Below are 21,857 nucleotides of genomic sequence, written 5' to 3'. Positions count from 1 at the left end.
AATCTCTGAAGTGAGAGACTTTTTTCTTAAGAGCTAGCCATAAGATGGCCAGTTTAGGACAGACTTGTTGGCTAAAGATGTTTTGATTCTACAGGTGAACTTTGAATGGCAAATAGAAATTGGATTGAGAGAGCATCATATACAGTTAGTTATTAGGAACAAGGGCAGAGAAATAGAAATGACCTTGTACGTACAAGAAGTCCAGGATTAGGCCAGTCCAGGATTAGTGCCTTGAAGTAGAGGACTTGCATTGACCAGTAATAGAAAATATGATTAGAAACATACAATGACATAAAATCGTTAACATCTAGATTTGGGGATTGTTTGCATAATTGGTTGATGCCATTTGAACATGTGCCTGAGAAAGACCGTAACTTCTGCAAAGGACTGACTGTGAGATCTAAGCCAACCTAAAAGTGCAGAGGAAGAAGTGACGGAATTGAAGCCAGGAAAGAAAGAAAATCGGGATAGGACGGTAACCTAGAAATTGGGGCAGAGAATCTCATGAGGAAGGTATTCAATTGACATAGTCCACAAAAAAGGAAAAATGACAGCTGAGTAAAAGCATTGGGTTTTACAAAAGACAGTTCTGGATGACATAAATCTGAGCATGTTGGAAGGCAGAGAAAGATTGTAAAGGTAGACATACTTAAATGAAACCACAGGGAGAAGCCAAGCTCATCTGATGAGAATTGGGTTAGGATATGAGTTATAAGACTTAGACAGAATGGGGTCCATTAAAAATTTGTTACTATGGAGGGATATGAGGAATAAATAAAAGATAATTGAGAGGCATTTTCTTTGGAGAATGTCATTTTAGTTGGAATTTTATAAATAAACTTACTGAAAATATATGTCATTCTCAATAACTTACTTCGTAAAACATTCCCTACTTTTGACTAATATTTGCCTGTTTTTCTAAAATAGTGTCTTGTCTCTCAGGCAAAGTTTTACTCAGTCCTTTATATTATTACCATACTTTTGAATGTCTATAATAACCTAGTAAGTGTTCACCAGAAATGGGCTAAGGATCATCTTTTGCTCTATATTTAAACCTTTGTTTTTCTCAGTTTATTCATTCTTTCCTGAATAATTTTACCACCATAACTTTAGTCTCTACTGATATGCTTATGATTCTTAAATCATCTTACCTAATTCAGAATGCTGTGGTGTGTCCTCCCAGCTGTGACTTGTGTGTCTCATAGATTTAGTAGGTCTACAACATAATTCTCCTCTCTTTTTAGTTCCATTTATGTCTTGTATCCTCTGAATCGTGGATGGTTCCACGGTCAACCACAAGTCCTTTAGTGACTCTTAGCTCTCAGGCTAAAGTTCATAGTCTGACAAGGCACACAAGGGCCTTCATCATTTGACTCCTTTATACTTCTGTAACATCATCTTTTGCCAGTTCAAAAAATCCATAATGATGATTTTTAGAGTTCTTACTTCCTCTGCTTATGAAATCCTTCGGTTACCTGGTCTCCCTAAATTCCTTTTTTTCCTTAACTAAGTTTCTGATTCAAACAGAAACTCTTTTGATTCAGAATCTTAGAATCCTAAGTATGATGAAGAATTATTCTCCAAAATTCATTATTTTTCATGAATCCAAGCTTTTATATATATATTTTTTGTTGTTGTTGTTGTTGTTTAAACTGAAATGTTGGTGTTTTATTACTTTTTTTAAAATTTGAACTGGCAATATTTATTATAAGATTTAGGTAACCAATTAACTTGGTGCTGCTGCATTGTTGTAACATCCAGCCGTGTTTATTGAATGCTGTCAGGCAGCATTCTAAAAGTAGTAGGAAATAGGCAGTTTAATCTCCATTTTAGGAATTTCCAAATTAGGAATTAAGCTCAGAGAGGTTAAATAACTTGTTCAGGGTCATATGTCTGGTAAATAAAACAGCCAGACTTTGCAGTTCTAATTTATAAAAATAAATAGGTCACTTCCTGTTACTTAAGATGGAAGAGAAAACTCTGAACCAGAGACCCTCCCCCCATATCTTTGGAGTATGTATGGTGTGATGCCTTTTTATGCTTCAGTAGCACCTTTAATTTCATGGAATTTACCGCAGTGTACTGTAATTTTTAATTTTTCTTACCTAAACACAGGGAAACCCTTTCAAAATGGAAGAAGTCATGTAAGAGGGGGATATATGGTTACAGATACATTTAATAAGAACATGATTTAGAATACTTTTTATTATTTACTCTGAGTTGAATGTTGAAATGTACAGTAAATGATACCAGTTGAAGTACCTTTTGAAAGAGATTTTTAACAGTTGTTTTTTTTCATGTCTTTCAGGGCATGTTTTAAGAAATTGCCTCGCATTCTGAGTTTTAATACTATGAGATATACATTTAATATGGTAACAATGATGAAAGAGAAAGTGAACACACACTTTTCCTTCCCATTACGTTTGGATATGACGCCCTATACAGAAGATTTTCTAATGGGGAAGAGTGATAGGAAAGAAGGTAATTTTTTATCTTTCTCTTGCCTATATTTATTGTAAGTCTCCATAACAAGACAGTCGTCATTACAAAGTTGTAACCAACTGCACATTTAACAAAATGAAATTAAATTTTAGAAAGGGGAATGTATTGAAGTACAGTGTGGCATATCAGTCATTAGCCAGTAAATACTTAGTATTTACTAGGATTGCGTTCTAGGCACTCCTCTGGGTGTTAGGGACATGGCAGTGAACAAGTAAACATGGTTTCTTACCTCATAGAACTTAAGTCTAGTAGGCACGTCTTACTGAAAAAGAAATTACTGGGATGCCTGGGTGGCTCAGTCGGTTAAACATCTGACTCTTGGTTTCGGCTCAGGTCATGATCTCCCGGTTCATGGGTTCAAGCCCCTTATTGGGCTCTACGCTGCCATTGTGGAGCCTGCTTGGGATTCTCTGTCTCCTCACCCCTCTCTCGCTGCCCCTCCCCTGCTTGCATGTGTGTGTTTGTTCTCTCTCAAAAAATAAAGTTAAAAGAAATTACAACAGAATGTGTCATCAGATAGGATGGTGAATGTATCTCATATCTAGCGGAATCAGAGATGGCTTTCACCAAGGTAACGTTGAAGTAGAGACTGAGTAAGGACTAGATTGAGAGGAATGGCTAATCTCTTTAGGTGGGTAGGAGGTGGGGGTGGAGTTGATAAGATGGACAAAAGGCAGTGACCAGATCATTTTGTTTGTAGGCCAGGTCTTTTTTTTTTTTTTTTTTTTTTTTTTTTTTTTTTTAAAGTAGAAAAAGCAGAGGCAAGCTGGGGAGAGGGGCAGAGGGAGAGCAAGAGAATCTTCAGCAGGCTCCACGCTCAGCATAGACCCTGATGTGGGGCAATATCCCACAACCCTGGGATTACTACCTCAGCTGAAATCAAGAGTCAGATGTTCAACTGGCTGAGCCACTAGACACCCTAATAATTTTAATCTCTCTCTCTCTTATTTCTCTCCCTCTCCCCTTCCCTCCCTCCCTCCCTCGCTCCCTCCCTCCCTCCCTCTTTCCCTCTCTCTCACCCTCTGTCTCTCTCTCTCTCTCTCTCTTTTTTTAATGTGAAACCTTTGGAACATTTTAAGTAGGGAACTGAGATGACCAGGTGGGTCTGGAAAAGGTTATTCTGACTACAGCAATAGAAATAAATGAATTAGAGGATGATGAAAGGGATGTAGGGAGGCCATTCTGATAAACCACAAGGAAGGTGGTAGCTTGATGAGCAAGTGTACATGGAGAGTTAATAGAATTTGATGATTGAATGAATAAATGAATCTAACAAAGTTACTGAATATCTATCTACTGTGTAACTTACTCTCATAGTGATGGCAGTAGAATGACAATAAAGAGCAAGGTCGGGATACCTGGTTCAGTGTCCAGCTCTTGATTTTGATCTTGGCTCAGGTTATGATCCCAGGGTGGTGGGATTGAGCCCTGTGTCGGGTTCTACACTGAGCGTGGAGCTAGGTTAAGATTCTCTCTCCCTCTCTGTCTCTGTCTCTGTCTCCATCTCCACCACTCACACTTTGTCTCTCTCAAAAAATAAACATGTAAGTAAGTAAGTAAGTAAGTAAATAAATAAATAAATAAATAAATAAGTTTTTTGTCCCTTTGAAGCTTACATTTTAGTCTGCTACTAGAGGGAGGGAGAAAAGTCAAGAATGACTCAGGTTTGTGGCTTGATCAGCTAGGTGAATAGTGGGGTCAGTATTTCAAGATCTCAAGAAAAAGGGAATGTGGTCAGAAGTATTGAATGCTAAAGAAAAGGAATAGTTCAGTAAGAACATAACTGAAAACATGTAAAGTCATTGGTTATCTTTATCATAGCATTTTCATTTGGGAATTACAATAGAGAGGCAGATTGCAATGAGTTAAAGATGACACTTGGTTCATATCTAGTTACCTCCAAATTATTACTGCTTTTATAAGACCAGTGATTTTCAAACTTAGGTTTATGTGCCTCAAGGAGCACAAACAGGTGAGAGAAAAAAGCAGAGAACTCTTGTCTTTGCATTCTTTAGATGGAGAAGTTCTGTTTTACATAATAGCGATCTGGCAGTGTTTTCTTTGTATAAAAAGTTCTACCGATTAAAAATTTTAAGGTGTGAAGAAGCCACTGTATTTTACGATTTGAGAAAGAGAACTGTGTTTTTAATCTTTATACTCCATTGCCTGGCACTTGAACATTCAGTAAATGTTTTACCAAATGGTATATGAGAAGCATAGACAATGAGGGTAGGCTGTTCTTTAAGAGAAGAATGTGCTCTTTCTTTGAAGAGAGAAGAGAGATTGGTGACTGTAGCTGTAGAGGAGTATGGAGTTCAGAATTTGAATATGTTTAGGGGTGCTTGGGTGGCTCAATCAGTTAAGCTTCCAACTTCAGCTCAGGTCGAGATCTCGCAGTTTGTGGGTTCTAGCTCCACATTGGACTCTGCGCTAACAAGCTCAGAGCCTAGAGCCTGCTTTGGTTTCTGTGTGTGTGTGTGTGTCTCTCTCTCTACCCGTCCCCCCACTTGTGCTCTTTCTTTCTCTTTCTCTCAAAAAATGAGTAAACATTTTAAAAATTAAAAAAGAATTTGAATATGTTTAGAAGTTGCAGAAAATGAGCCAGAAGAAGATGATTAACTTTGAAAATACTTTACAGACGAAGTTAAGAAGTAGGTGTTGTATATATACATCCTACTGTTTAGAACTCTTTTCAAACCATTTCAAAAATTATAGTGAGACTGCCAAGTTATTATACTTACTGGTATTTTTCATGATGCTTCCATGTGTAGAAGTAGCAGAAATTTATGCCAAGATGAAGGATTTTTTTAGGCCACAAGTGATGGGTTCAGAGTGGGATCCTACCTAGCACATCCAAACTTCTCGGCTGCTACTTTGACACTGTTAGCTATTTCCTTCCCTCCACAGTTACTACTCTCTTTCCAGTTTAGACTATGCTCTCAAGTTAACTTAATCTGCTTTCACTCACTTGTTTCTGATGATACTTTTCCCTTTCTAAAGGATGCTGAGAATACAGATGATAAATCTTTGAATTTACTAGATTATTCTGTAATTTTTCCATAGTATCTTTTATCCCTTTCAGATTTAAATCTTTAGCGACAGAAAGCATGTCTTTTATTTTCTGTCTCCTAATACAAAATGATAAACTGTAACTTGACATTAAGAGACATAAGTATCTTAATGCCTTTTCAGATCTTGTATTTGCTTGCTCCTAATAAGATGAATGAAAAATTTTGTATTCTGCTGTTTCAAAAGGAACAAGATTAGACAAAAAACATATTTTACATTTCTACATTATGTTGAGGTTGCCCATAGTCATGCAGTAACACATGGTTGTTTTTCCAAGTGATTTGTGTAAATGTTCCTTGAAATTGTAGACTATGAATGGGGAATGATTAGCAAATATTTGTACCTGTTATAATACATAATGTATCTGTGCCTTTTTCTGTATATATTACGTAAAGTGATTCTAAGGTGTCACTGTGCAGTATTCAGAATTATTACCATTATCTTATGTAAATCATTTCAGGTTTTAAGGAAGTCAGTGATCATTCAAAAGATACAGAGAGCTATGAGTATGACTTAATAGGAGTAACTGTTCATACAGGAACAGCAGATGGTGGGCACTATTATAGCTTCATCAGAGATATAGTCAATCCACATGCTTATAAAAACAATAAATGGTGAGTTTTAAATATTTTATTCTTGGGATTAAATTCTTTTTCCTGTTTTTAAAGTTTAAACTTGTGATTGGTTTTGCTTCATATGTTTCCTGATTTTATTTTTCTAAAAACTTTCTATAAAATTAGGAAATGTTAAGTGAAAGTAACTTTCATAAGATGATAAAAATCAATTGTTCTTAAACTTCTTTTGAGAACTTGATGATGGTGTCCTGAGACAAATGAATATCCACGGTTTTATACACAGCTTTAGATTCATAGACAATATTGTACCTTCCGAATCTTCTCTTTATTCACTCATTCAAGAGTTGTTTGCTGAATGTTTTCTTTTTTTTTTTTTTTTTTTTATTAAATTTTTTTTTTTTTCAACGTTTATTTATTTTTGGGACAGAGAGAGACAGAGCATGAACGGGGGAGGGGCAGAGAGAGAGGGAGACACAGAATCGGAAACAGGCTCCAGGCTCTGGGCCATCAGCCCAGAGCCTGACGCGGGGCTCGAACTCACGGACCGCGAGATCGTGACCTGGCTGAAGTCGGACGCTTAACCGACTGCGCCACCCAGGTGCCCCTGCTGAATGTTTTCTATAAGGTGGCTTCAGAGTCCTTGTATACGCCAATTCGAAGTTGCCTGAATGCTCCACTCTGTCCACCTTACTTTTCCCCTTCCAACCCGTACATTTTTTTTTTAGCAACTTTTATCAAGGTAATGGTTGGAAGTCATTAAATCAGTGCTTAATAGCTGTTTTTTGCTATTTAGATATTGTTAGGTAGAGTCTCAAGTATAGTGGCTATATCAACAGTAGGCACTGTTCTACTGTTGGGAATATTGCTTTGAACAAAATGTACATTGGTAAATTAATCTGCAGTTAGCAGAATAGTTTGGTTCAACTCTTTAAACTGTCATGTCCATGCTATCTTACCTTGTTTGCCCATTTGAATATAATTCCATATTTGGGATCCATTTTGATAATAAATTTTAAAATGGCGTCTTTATTTTTGGAAGCTCTCCCATCTCTTAATCTTTTCTGTCTGGTAGCTTTACATATTCTATTAATGCAAACTTGTTATTTGTTTTTATGAACTCTTTTGTTACCCCTAGTTTTTTATAAATGCGTTTATTGGATTTTAGGACAGTTAAGATTTGTACAATTATATTCTAGTTTTTAGTAGATTAGCGTTGTCAAAACAAGAACATAGAATTTATTTACTTCATGTTAAAAATAGTTGGATCACAAAAAAAAGTTTGATTACTTCTTGTAATTTGTCACTATGTAATGTAAATATTTTTTAAATAGGTATAATACAGAGATACTCAGTACATATATACTTGGTCAACACTATATGCTCTGTTTTAGGTATCTTTTTAATGATGCTGAGGTAAAACCTTTTGATTCTGCTCAACTGGCCTCTGAATGTTTTGGCGGGGAGATGACGGTGAGTTTTATTCAGAAATTATAAATGTTTTGTGACTTTTCATGTGTTACGCAGGATTATAAAATCCAGTAGTAGAATCACTAAACTTTCTTTTAATTGCTATGATTAAAACTAAAATTTATTCTGTTGTTGCTTATTGAAGTCGAGACTATTTGGAATAGATACCAGGCACTGGGAAATACCTTTTAAAAGACTATTTCTGCCTTCAACTAATTAAGAAGGTTAAGACTTAAAATTGAAAATTTAAATAGTAGTATAGGAATTGAATTACATTGCTGTGAAACATTATGATGGAAGAAGTTGTTCACTTGAATGCTTTGGGATTCAAGCAAAAAGAAATTACTCTTTATGGACATAATATGAAAAATCTTTGTCAAGGACATTGGCTTGAGCTGAGCTTCGAAGAAGTATTCTTTCAGTACTTTTTTGTAATGGCAGCAGCAACCTGATTATTACTATTGACAGGATACACAAAAAATATCTTACCTGTTATGTTATTATCGCTAAGACATGAGAAAAGACAATTAGGTTGGAATACTAGTGTTTAATTATAATATAACAATTACAATAAAATAGGCATTTTATCCAAGTATCAATTTTCTGAAAACTGTTAAAATACTGTTTTGATTCTCAAAAGACCAGCGTTAGTCATTCCCATTTCACAGATAAGCCCACTTAAAGTTATTTTTCACTTTAATAGCCATGTGTATTGTGAAATCACTGTTCACATTCTGGATTTTAATGCTCTTTGTTGCACTTACATACTACTATTAATAGAAAAGAGGAAGTAGGCAAATTGCTAACACTTCAGAAATGGATAGAAGGAGGATGTAAATAATGAGTTCCTGATGCCATCATTAAACTGACTGCATCTCTAAATGTTATTTGTAAAATATTTCCTCAAAAAAAAAAAAAAGAAGAAAAAGAAAAACAAGTACACTTAGCAAAGTTCTCTTAAAATGTAGTTTTTAAATTGCAAGTACATTTTCTTAACTTTATATACATTATGGTAAAGTATCTTTAAAAATGTTTTGAATATTTTCAGGTGTAGTTGACCCTTGAATAATGTGGGGGTTAAAGGTGCCAGCCCCCCACACAGTCAAAAATCCAAGTATAACTTGTCTGTTGCTCAGAAGCCTTATTGGGCACGCCTGGGTGGCTCATTCGGTTAAACATCCAACTTCAACTCAGGTCATGTTCTCACGGTTCATGAGTTCAAGCCCTGTGTTGGGCTCTGTGCTGACAGCTTGGAGCCTGGAGCCTGCTTCGGATTCTGTGACTCCCTCTCTCTCTCTGCCATGCGCACGTGCACTCGCACTCGCTCTCTCTCTCTCTCTCTCTCTCTCTAGAACAAACATTTTAAAAAATTAGAAAAAAAAGGCCTTATTGATAACATAAATACTCAGTTAATACATAGTTTGTATGTTACACATTATGTACTATATTCTTTTTTTTAATAATTAATTTTAAAATTTATATCCAAGTTACTTAGCATATAGTGCAACAATGACTTCAGGGGTAGATTCGTTAATACCCCTTACCAATTTAGCCCATCCCCCCTCCCTCCCACAGCCTCTCCAGTAACCCTTTTTGTTCTCCATATTTAAGAGTCTCTTATGTTTTGTCCCCTTCCCTGTTCTTATCTTATTTTTGCTTCCCTTCCCTTGTGTTCATCTGTTCTGTGTCTTAAAGTCCTCATATGAATGAAGTCATATGATGTTTGTCTTTCTGACTGACTGATTTCTCTTAGCATAATACCCTCCATTTCCATCCACGTAGTTGCAAATGGCAAGATTTCATTCTTTTTGATTGCCGAGTAATACTCCATTATACATATATGCATACACACCACCTCTTCTTTATCCATTCATCTATTGATGGACATTTGGACTCTTTCATACTTTGGCTATTGATAGTACTGCTATAAATATTGGGGTGCATGTGCCTCTTTGAAACAGCGTACCTGTATCCCTTGGATAAATACCTAGTAGTGCAATTGCTAGGATGTAGGGTAATTCTATTTTTAATTTTTTGAGGGACCTCCATGCTGTTTTCCAGAGTGGCTGCACCAGTTTGCATTCCCATCAGCAGTGTAGAAGAGATCCTCTCTCTCAGCATCCTCACCAACATCTGTTGTTGCCTGAGTTGTTAATGTTAGCCTTTCTGACAGGTGGGAGGTGGTATCTCATTGTGGTTTTGATTTGTATTTCTCTGATGATGAGTGATGTTGAGCATTTTTTCATGTGTCAGTTGGCCATGTGGATGTCTTCTGTGGAGAAATGTCTTCATGTCTTTTGCCCATTTCTTCACTGGATTATTTGTTTTTTGGGTGTTGAGTTTGGTAAATTCTTTATAGATTTTGGATACTAACCAACCCTTTATTTGATAACATCATTTGAAAATATTTTCTCCCATTCTGTCAGTTGCCTTTTTCTTTTGCTGATTGTTTCCTTCACTGTGGGGAAGCTTTTTATTTAATGAGGTCCCGATAGTTTTTTATGCTTTTGTTTCCCTTGCCTCTGGAGAGGTATTGAGTAGGAAGTTGCTGCAGCCAAGATCAGAGAGGTTTTTGCCTGCTTTCTCCTCGAGGATTTTGATGGCTTCCTGTCTTACATTTAGGTCTTTCATCCACTGTGAGTTTATTTTTGTGTATGGTGTAAGAAAGTGGTCCAGGTTCATTTTTCTGCATGTCGCTGTCCAGTTTTCCCAGCACCACTTGCTGAAGAGACTGTCTTTACTGTCTTTATTCCATTGGATATTCTTTCCTGGTTTGTCAAAGATTAGTTGGCCATACGTTTGTGGGTCCATTTCTGGGTTCTCTATTCTGTTCCATTGATCTGAGTGTCTGTTCTTATGCCAGTACCATACTGTCTTGATGATTACAGCTTTGTTTTTTATGTTTTATTTTTATTTCTTATGTTTACTTATTTTTGAGAGAGAGAGAGTGTGAGCAGAGGAGGGGCAGAGAGAGAGGGAGACATAGAATCGACGCAGGCTCCAGGCTCTGATCCGTTAGCACAGAGCCCGACACAGGGCTCGAACCCACGAACTGTGAGATCATGACCTGAGCTGAAGTCAGACACTCAACCGACTGAGCCACCCAGGGCCCCCATTATTACAGCTTTGTAATACAGCTTGAAGTCCGGGATTGTGATGCCTCCTGCTTTGGTTTTCTTTTCCAAGGTTGCTTTGGCTATTTGGTATCTTTCTGGTTCCATACAGATTTTAGGATTATTTGTTCTAGCTCTGAAGAATGCTGGTGTTATTTTGATAGGAATACTGTATTCTTACAATAAAGCTAGAGAAAAGAAAATGATATGAAGAAAATCATAACAAAAATAAATTTACAGCACTGTACTGTATTTATTGGGAAAAAAAAAAAAATCTGCCTTTAAGTGGACCTGTGCAGTTCAAGCCTGTGTTATTCAAAGGTCGACTATACTTTTAGCCAAAAACTTTTGTCAAGGATTTTTATGATGTAGTACTATTTGAACACTATTTACAAAGTTACTATAAAGAATAAAATAGGTATTTATGAAATATTTTATATATAAATACAACTGAGATAAATATAAGCTGAAATATTGTCTTTTAAAGTAGCAAAACTTTTATTTTTTTAAACAGACCAAGACCTATGATTCTGTTACAGATAAATTTATGGATTTCTCCTTTGAAAAGGTAATCATTTCTTTGCATATATCATTTTACATAGTTTTCTTTCTTCCATGTTATCTAATTTTATAGTTAAACTTGGTCAAATTGAAAATATACTTATTTTTTCATCCTTTTTTTTTTTTTTTTTTTGGCCCCTTAAAGACACATAGTGCTTATATGCTGTTTTACAAACGTATGGAACCAGAGGAAGAAAATGGCAAAGAATTCAAATTTGATGTTTCGTCAGAGTTACTAGAGGTATAGTTAATTTAACTTAAACAGCAGTTTACAAGCATGTCAAGAATTTATGCAAGTAATAGAACTCCAAGAGCAGGCTATGGCAATGTTAGGATTTGTAATCTGGGATGGATTTAACAGTGTTTATAGATAGTCTTGGTAATACTGATATATGACAGATGCATGTGAAGTGAATGAGATTAAAGTGAGTGGAAATAATTAGTAATATTAAAGAAAAATAAGAATAAGACAGGTAAAATAGTTGATGGAATTGGGGCAAGCTCATAAGTAACTTGTATGTGTGGTAATGGATTGGGTGATTGGTGTTCGTTCCTTCTTTGCTTCATGTTACATATAAATGTACCATATATTTGAAATGCACTTAAAATACTATCAAATGCTTTAAAATGTGTCTTGATTGTAGTATTGAGGTTTTCTTTGTTTTATAATGTAATAAGTGGTAGTGTTACTTTAACGTCTTAAGAGTTATAAAATACATTCACACCTCTGTGTGTGTTGTGTCAATGTAATAAACTCAGCTGAAAGTACAAAATATAAATCTTCAAAAAGGTATACCTGGTAAAAATGTAATCTTCCATCTAAACAGTTCAGCTTTTACTATTTATTGGTTAATATTTGTGCTGTTGCGGTCATGTCTTAAAACCAAGTGGAATTTTTTCCCCCAAATAATCTTAACAGGTGTCTTGCCTACCCATAATATTACTGATAAAAACACAAGAACATCCACATCTTTTAAACCTTTGAATTGGATTTACCAGCAAAATTAGGTGCTTCATTAGATTTCTTATTCTAGATAAGGACCCAACAGTATTTAATGACAACCCAGCCCACTTGTGAAGTAAAATGAAATTTTAACTGAAACCTTAAAGATGTATTTTGTTGGGGCATCTGGGTGGCTCAGTAGTTAAGCATCCAACTTCGTCTCAGGTCATGATTTCACAGTTCATGAGTTTGAGCCCCACATCAGGCTCTGTGCTGACAGCTCAGAGCCTGGAGCTTGCTTTGGATTCTGTGTCTCCCTCTCTCTGTTCCTCTCTCACTTGCTTCTCTCTCTCTTTCTGTCTCTCAAAAATAAAAATGAAACATTTAACATTTTTTTTTAACATTTGTTTGTTTTTGAAGGAAAGAGAGAGCATGAGCGGGGCAGGGGCAAGGAGAGAGGGAGACACAGAATTCAAAACGGACTCCAGGCTCTGAGCTTTCAGTGCAGAACCCGACGCAGGGTTCAAGCTCCACAAACTGTGAGATCATGACCTGAGCCTGAAAATGAAACATTTTTTAAAAAAGATGTATTTTGTTTACATCAACGGTTCTGAAACTTCCTATTCTCAGAACTTTTATATTCTTAAAAAATATTGAGAACCTGGGACACCTAGGTGGTTCAGTTGGGTCCGACTTCATCTCAGATCATGATCTCACGGTTCCAGAGTTCGGCCCCGCTTCTGGCTCTGTGCTGACAGCTCAGAGCCTGGAGCCTGCGTCAATTCTGTGTCTCCCTCTCTCTCTGCCCCTCCCCCACACATGCTCGGTCTCTCTCTGCCTCTCAGAAATAAAACTAATTAAAAAAATTTTTTTCTTTTAAATATTGAGAACCTTAAAGTTTTTTAAAATACTAGTTTTAATGTGGTGCTTATATCTGTCAATACTTACTATATAGAAATTAAAACAATTTTAAAATTTACATTAATTTATTTAAAAATATCAAATAAACTTGTGACATCCTAATATAAATAACATTTTATTAAAAAATATTTTTCAGAACAAAACCCTGTTTTACATGTTGGCAAATCTTTTTAATATCTGATTTAATAGTTGACAGCTAGAGTCTCATAATAGCTTTTTGCATTTGCTCTGTTGTGATCTCATTCATCATTTAGCCTCTGGGAAACTTCATTCTATGCTCAAAAAAGAATGAGAGCTTAAAAAAAGGCAGATAGCATCATCATATTACTAAAAAAATGGTGTAGATCTTACATATACCCTAAAATGGTCACAGGTACTCCACAGCTCTCTCAACCATTCTTTGAGAACCACTGATTTATGTGGTGACAAAAGGAAATCCATCCTTTTGCTCTACCAACACAAGAAAAATAAACTACATCAAAATATTCTTGATTGCACATCTAAGCCAACCCTTTTTTCCTGGCATTGCTTTAGCTTATTAATTTAAAATGAGTTTGCTTGCATATACATTTTACTGAAAATATTAAAATATAATACTGTTACTTAATATTAACATAGATTTTAGGTAAAAACTAGAATCTGGTCTTTTAAATTTGTACAGTTAAAATATAGCTAGTAGCAGACTTTCCCAAAGAGTAAATTGAAAATTTAGAGCTATAAAATTTATTAAGTAAACAAACATTATATAATGACTATTATGGATAAAACAAAATGCCCAGAAAGAGTAGTTGATTTGAATTGCTGGGGGAAGTGATTTGGAAATGCTTCAGATTAACCTTAAGCTGAGACTTGAAAGGTAGCAAAGAGTTAATCATGTGAAGATTACTCCAAGCAAAGAGTAGATTATGTACAAATTCCCTTAGGAAAGAAAGAGTTTATTGGCATGTTTTAGGAGCTGAAAGATGATCTCTGAGACTGTGATGATTAGTAAGTTCAAGGAAATGTGAGCCAAGATGAAATTGAATGGGATATAGAAAATACCTGGGAAAAATCTGATCATTGTAGTGAAGTAATTTCACACTTAGACACACCCAGATTGCTCCACATATGTTGTATTGTTAAAACATAAAAAGGATTGTCAAAAAATAGGGTGAATATTTCTGTAGGACAGAAATGGAACAGATACAAAAGCACTGAGTCTGGTGGAAAAACAGGACTACCAGGCTCTAGGGTCCCCTTTAGCTCTTTTGGGGTAAAGGGGACAAAAATTATAACAGAAGATCTAGAGCCGAGCTCGTGGCTAGAAGTTGAAAGCTGGGAATGGAGCTCCATTGCTGTGAAAAAGCATTGATGGTTGAATGCTGCCAAAGTTTTCTTGAAGCTACAGCTTTCTAGAAAGCTGTGTGCATAGAAATGCTAGAGTACCAAGAACTCGGAAGCAAACCATTCAGTGACTAGGTCTGCATCAATGTGGAGCAGGAGCCCTAATACATAATTCTAAGAGCTGGTTCTAGACTAGAGTAGTGGGCTGGGAAGCAAGTAGAGGTAGTTGAAAATCTTTAGGAAGGATCAACACAGGCAGAAATGTCAGTAATCAACATAAATATGTTCCAGATAAAAATAACTTTATGGAACTAACAACAACTCAGAGCATGTTTAGGGTATTCACAGAGTTAAAGGAACACAAAAACCAAAGTGAGCAGAGAAGTTACTCTAAAGGCTCATGTCAGAAATAATTATTTTTCATAATTGTTACAGAATAAGCCAGGAAATCACCTCTTAAGTCAGCCAACCTGAATTGTTTTTATTTTGCCAGTTTTCGAACATAAACCTTTCTCATAACCTGTTTTTATCAAAACATGACATAATTTTATTCATTTATATATTTGCTCTTGAGACAAATGATATTTCAGAGTTCTTCCTTTCACAGTCTGTATAATTGCATTTTTAAAAAACTAATTGCTTGAGGTAGCCAGATACAGAATGATAACATTGGAGCAGGCTTAGTAGCCATTTTCATATTCTTGTATACCCAGAAAAAAATCAACATGAATTTTAAGTGCCTGTAATTTTTGCTTTTTTTGTTTCTTTTAGAGCAAATCTTTTTTTGTCTAATAAAAATACTAGTAAAATGTAATGAAGCAAATGCTTTCTGATACGTAATGTTAACATTTTCTTTTACTTCAGTGGATTTGGCATGATAACATGCAGTTTCTTCAAGACAAAAACATTTTCGAACATACATATTTTGGGTAAGTTTTGTAAATTTAGTAATAGATTTTTGTTACACATTTAAAACAAATCTTCTGTAAGAAATGTAACTTAACTTTTTTTTTAATTCTAGGTTTATGTGGCAGTTATGTAGTTGTATTCCCAGTACATTACCAGATCCTAAAGCTGTTTCCCTAATGACAGCAAAGGTAATCTATAAGCCTTAGATAGTTTTTCAAAATTGACTACTTTAAGATAATTAAATATTTTTTGCTTAATCTTTTCTTACAGTTAAGCACTTCCTTTGTCCTAGAGACGTTTATACATTCAAAAGAAAAGGTATGTGTTGTGTTTTCATAGATTTTTGTGTCATTTATCAGATAACTTCTGGTTTTCATGATCTTTAGCTCAGAAGTAGATGCCTTAAGTGACTTCTTTCTTTTTCTTTTTTAGCCCACAATGCTTCAGTGGATTGAACTCCTGACCAAACAATTTAATAATAGTCAAGCAGCTTGTGAGGTGAGAATAATTCAACGAACAATGCATAATTTAATGTGCACTTTTTTGTTTTATTTACTTTTCTTCTTAGATGCTACAGCAAAATTATTGTATTTTATAATAGGGATCCCAATGTAAATTGTTCCTAAAAATACTCAACAACTGAGGAAGTTGTCATTTATGTGTCCTATCCATTACACTGATTAAATAATTGATTGTTAAGGTATTTAAAAATCCTTGGGTGCCTCTCCCCCCATGTATTAGAATTAAAAATACAGAAAATTCAGAAGACTGATAACAGATATTTCTTAACTAATTTTGAATATTATAAAACAATAGTTGACAACAAAATCTTCCTTCCCCCTCCAAGATAAAAATGCATATATCCTAGTATATCAGTTTATGTCCAATTTTATCTTCTATATTGTGGTCTAATATATCCCTGTAACAATATATCCTTAAGGATAATCTGCTCACAAGTAATGATCACTTAACCATATTGGCATCTTACTGTTATTTTATCATTTCTTGATTAGTTCCCAAAGTGATATAAGCCTTTCTAGGAATGCAAGTCTTAAAATTTTCCTGAGGTGGGAGATAGCAGCATAGTGTACAATAGATGAAATTAGTTGAAGACTTTTTTTCTTTTTTTCTTTTCTTTTTTTAATTGTTTATTTTTGAGAAAGAGAGAGAGGGAGGGACAGCATTAGCAGGAGAGGGTCAGAGAGAGAGGGAGACACAGGATCAGAAGAAGGCTCCAGGCTCTGAGCTGTCAGCACAGAGCCTGATGCGGGGCTTGAACCCACAGACTGCAAGATCATGACCTGAACTGAAGTCAGACAACCAACTAGCCACCCAGGTGCCCTGAAGATATTTTTCTTATGTATAAGTTCATCTGATTATGCCTTGAAGCAGTGGAATTAGAGAATCTGATTGTTGTAGAATACAAATACAAAGCCATGATTTTTTAAAACTTTGTAATGAGCATTTCAAAATGAGCACAAAAGTAGAAAGATAATGAACTCTTGGGTACCTATCACCCAGTTTCAACAAATAGTAACATTATTTTGTTTTCATCTCTTCCTCGTGTCTGTTTTGAGGTATCTTAAAGCAAACCCAGATAGCATATCATACACATCCATGAGTACTGAGTATGTATCTCTGATGAGAACTTTAAAAAATATATATAACCATGATTCCATACTCCTAGTAAAATTAGAAGTGGTTCCTCAACATCATCCAATTCTCACTTCGTGTTCACTTTTCTCTAGTTGTCTAAAACCTGATTTCGCAGTGCCTGGGTGGCTCAGTTGGTTGAGTGTGGACTTAGGCTCAGGTCATGATCTCGCTGTCTGTGAATTTGAGCCCCACATCGGACTCTTTTGCTAATAGTTTAGAGCCTGGAGCCTGCTTTGGATCTTGTCTCCCTCTTTCTCTGCCCCTCCCCCACTTGTGCTCGGTCTCTCTCTCTCTCTCTCTCTCTCTCTCTCTCTCTCTCTCTTTCTCCCTCCCTCCCTCCCTCCCTCCCTCTCCCTGTCAAAAATAAACATTAAAAAAAATTTTTTTTAACATTTTTTGGGACCACCTGGCTCAGCCCAGTGGTCTAAGCATCCAACTTTGGTTCAGGTCATGATCTCAGTTCATGAGTTCGAGGCCCATATCTGGCTGTCTGCTGTCAGTGCAGAGCCTGCTTCAGATCCTCTGTCTCCCTATCTACCCCCACCCCCAAATAAACAAACATTAAAAAATTTTTTTTAATGTTTTTCTTCTCTCAGTTTGCTTGTTTGAAGTAGTATTTAAACAAAGGCTACATTTTGCTTTTGTCTCATAAATCAACTTTCATCTGTAGCCATTAATAACTTTTTTTCTCTTTGCTACTTTGTCATTTGATCTGCAGAATTCTCTACTGCTTGTTTTGACTGATTGTATCCTCCTGGTGTTAGTTAACAAGTTCCTCTATTCTCCACCCCTTTCATGTTTTCATATATAGTGTTGCCACTACACACAGACACACACACACACGTGTGTGTGTGTGTGTGTGTGTGTGTGTGTGTAGTTAAAATTCTCTACACTTGTCAGTAATTGTGTATATGCACACAGTAAAATTCAGTATTACAGGAGTTAAGTGATTAAGAGATATCTGGGAATCATTGAGAATTGTCTTAGCATAAAGAAGTGTTTTTTGTTATCAAGGGAACATAATTTCTTTTTAAACAGAAAAAAATGAATCAATACATCATGTTATTAATAGGAACAAAAGATAACTGCAGTCTGACATCTGTGAGAAATAAGAGGAAAATAGTATTCCATTTTATTATGTTAAGGGCTGTAGGTTGCCATGATGCAGGTTGTACACTGTGATGTAGATGGCATTCATGAAATTCTGTAGTTAGAGGACCCTGATTGTGACTTTTGGCATTTTAGAGTTTTGGACTTTGTAACAGTTAAAGAATCTGTTTTGGTAAGAACTTAAACTAATCGAAACATTGACTAGAAGTAAAATCCTTATGTGATTTTTTTTTTTTTAATCCTATATTTAACAAGTATTGGTTGAATGTTTATATCACACTATTTTTCTACAGTGGTTTTTGGACCGTATGGCTGATGATGACTGGTGGCCAATGCAGATACTAATCAAGTGCCCTAATCAAATTGTGAGACAGGTAAGAAAAATGTTTGAAAAACAGGTAGCCTTCAAACTAATAATTCTAATTTGCCTGTGAATGTATTTTAACCCAGCACTGAAAAGTAGTTTGAAAAGATTGACCTCTTATCAAAAAAATAATTTTGCTGTTGTTTCATCAGCTTCTTTTAGCAAATCAACTATCTTTCCAACCAAGTGATTAAAATCATTCACATTTCCTGGTTGTAGGAAGATAGCTTTAACTCCCTGTTCTCTCAGATCCTACTGTGGCTGCTTTCTGAGTTGTACTGATTCTTTTTCAGAACCTTAGATATTCTAACCATGGTAGAGTGTTGTAATGGCCTTAAAAATTAAATGAATAGTATATTACATTTCTGTGAAAGATTTTGAACTGTCACATGAAACAATATGTGTCTCCTTAAATCTTTGGGAAAATTAGACAAAAAAAAAGTAAATATTTTATATTCACTTATGACACAGAACCGAAAATTTAATCTGAAAATGCCACTTTTCCCTTATTACTGACAAACAATTTTTACACCATAAAATTAATCAAAACCTTTCAAAGTGTAAAATACAGTAGTTCTATCCCCAGACTTATGCACCCATCATCTAATTTTTATAATCCTGCTAAGAGAAACTCCATACCTATTAAGTCACTCCCCATTTTATCCTGTTGCTTCTTTTCAGCCACTAATGACAGCCCCTTATCTATGAATTTGCCTACTTAATGATATGGATTTGCTTATTTAATGATAATTGGAGTCACACATTTTGTGGTCTTTTATGATTGTCACTGATTTAGCAGTGTTTTCAAGGTTTATCCATGTTGTAGCATGTATCTGTACTTTTTTGCCAAATTGTATTCCATTGAATGGATATACTAAATATTGTTTATCCATTCAGCAGTTGATGAACATTTGGGATGTTTTCACTTGGCTATTTTGAATAATGCTGCTCTGAACATTTGTGTACAAATATTTGTGTGGACATATGTTTTCAGTTATTTTGGGTATCTACCTAGGAGTGGAATTCCTGGGTCATATGGTCACTCTAGGTTTAATATTTTAGGAACAACCAAAAATTTCCATGGTGTCTGCACCAGTTTATGTTCCCACCAGCAATCTATGAGATTTCTTTTTTTCACTATCTTCTTCAGCATTTGTTACTGTCTTTTTGATTTTAGCTCTCCTAATGTGTGTCAAGTAGTTAGTATGTCATTGTGGTTTTGGTTTGCATTTCCCTAATACTTAATGATAGTGAACATCTTTTCATGTGCTTAGTGGCTATTTGTATATTTTATTTAGAGAATCCCAACCCTTTTTAATCCATGTTTCTTTTAGATAAACTTAAATCACATTTCCTTCCCCTAGTCATTGACCTCTGATAAGCAGCTATCCTTCCCTATTCCACTCTTTTAAAGAGATGGATGCTAAGTTTTCTGTTCTGTATATCTCCATTAATCAAGAGGTTTTTATGAAGCTTTGTGGGTTTTTTGTGTGTGTTTTCTATTACTGAAATGTATAGTTTATTGTTGTTTTTTCATTTATTACAAAAGTGATTATTTTTAAGCTACCTTTACCTTATATTTTTAGTCCAGGTGAGATGTCAGAAGAGCTTTAGAATGTCAAAAGATAATCTATGGGGAAAAGAAATGGTTGGCAGAGAGTTTTGAATCATGTTAATTTTTTAGTATCTCTATTACCTGATAAAGTTGGCTCTTAGATTGTTATAACTTTTCGTTTATAGATGTTTCAGCGTTTGTGTATCCATGTGATTCAGAGACTTAGGCCTGTGCATGCTCATCTTTATCTACAACCAGGAATGGAAGATGGGTAAGAAGTGCCTTTTGAACATTTTATTTTTAAGCTTTTTAATTATCCACCTACAGAGTATTTTTAAATATCCACAGTGAAACATTTGGATTCTTCTATTTAAAAATAATCTGTAATGATACCGATCAAGGAGAGAAAACTTTTATTTTTGATCTTCAAAATTGTCTACAAGTAACTTCATGATTGAGTTAGCCAGACACAATAATTAGAATCCACCTACTTAAATTATTATAATTCGTATTGCAGTCTATTGCAAAGATGAAAGATAAATTTGGGTTTTTAAAAACATCTCTCCTTCCAGAATATCTATCCCCAGACTTCATACTGTCTCTGAGATATTAAATTATATTTTCAGGTCAGATGATATGGATGCCTCAGTGGAAGATATTGGTGGTCGTTCGTGTGTCACTAGATTTGTGAGAACTCTGTTATTAATTATGGAACATGGTGTAAAACCTCACAGTAAACATCTTACAGAATACTTTGCCTTCCTTTATGAATTTGCCAAAATGGGTGAAGAAGAGGTAAAGCTATATCTTATTTATTTCTGGGATTATGTACCTGTTTTCAGTATTTAAAACTACATTGTTTTTATGTTATATTTTTAAATCAATGTTTTTATTTTTAGAGTCAGTTTTTGCTTTCACTGCAAGCCATATCTACAATGGTACATTTTTACATGGGAACCAAAGGGCCTGAAAATGTAAGTGCAGTTCTCTCTCATATTGGGGGATTTAGGGGTCCATGTTTTCAAGTTTGTATCATGGAAAGTCCTTAGACATTAGAACCCTTTAAAGTCTCTTCTGGCCCTGATATTAGATAATGTTAAGGGTCTGAGTTTGGTTGATATTTTTAATGAATGTAGCAAGAGAAGAAATAATCAAATAATGATTTCATTGGCAAGGCCCTGGAACAAAGCAAATATATTTAGGCAAAGTGGCCACCACCTGTTTTGGAGTCCTATCAAACGTATGTCATCTCAGTGAACATTTTTGCTGGCTGTATTTTTAAGCCCTTTGCTATTGAGTTTGTAAAATCTTCCAAAAATTTAAGTAGCTGGTCTATTCATAATTATGAAAGTATTATATGAACTTTGTCTTGTCTGTGACGACCACATTGGCTTGTGCCCTATTTTTACTGTTGTTACCTCCGTTTTACAGATCAGGAACTTGAGGCTTAAAGAAGTTAACTTGTTTTAGACCACAGTGAATTGGGCTTTGATCTTTGGTCAGACTCCTGAGCTAAACTGTTAAACCATTATACAGTAATGCTTCTCAGAATATGGGCTTTTACTACCTAATTCCTGCCTATATTGTGACCTGTTCAGACTGCTTTTCTTTTGCTTTTTAAATCATAAAATGTCTTCAGCCTCCTGCATTTCAAAGCCCAAGTGCATATCTCTTTGGAAGACTTACTATTTGGATTATCTGAACACTATTAATTTGTGTAACTGGCATTTTTATTAAATAGGAAATGCTGTTTTATCATACTCATATAAAAGTTGATCTTGATTTATCT

The 21,857-nt window shown here is 35.1% G+C and overlaps 1 protein-coding gene across 1 annotated transcript in view; it reads left to right on the top strand.

Annotated features, from left to right (window-relative positions):
• The window catches only part of USP34 (ubiquitin specific peptidase 34), a 254,353-nt gene that overhangs the window by 198,987 nt on the left and 33,509 nt on the right, over positions 1–21,857 (top strand). The window contains 13 exon segments of the mRNA XM_030311792.1: positions 2,309–2,481; positions 6,032–6,185; positions 7,538–7,616; positions 11,241–11,294; positions 11,433–11,528; positions 15,339–15,403; positions 15,496–15,571; positions 15,654–15,701; positions 15,816–15,881; positions 18,443–18,523; positions 20,254–20,339; positions 20,695–20,863; positions 20,968–21,042. Of these exon segments, the coding sequence (XP_030167652.1) occupies positions 2,309–2,481; positions 6,032–6,185; positions 7,538–7,616; positions 11,241–11,294; positions 11,433–11,528; positions 15,339–15,403; positions 15,496–15,571; positions 15,654–15,701; positions 15,816–15,881; positions 18,443–18,523; positions 20,254–20,339; positions 20,695–20,863; positions 20,968–21,042 (1,222 nt within the window).

Source organism: Lynx canadensis, chromosome A3 (assembly GCF_007474595.2).
Source record: "Lynx canadensis isolate LIC74 chromosome A3, mLynCan4.pri.v2, whole genome shotgun sequence".
Classification (NCBI taxonomy): Eukaryota; Metazoa; Chordata; class Mammalia; order Carnivora; family Felidae; genus Lynx; species Lynx canadensis.
Note: the sequence above shows the minus strand (reverse complement) of the source record. Positions and strands in the feature narration are given on the sequence as shown.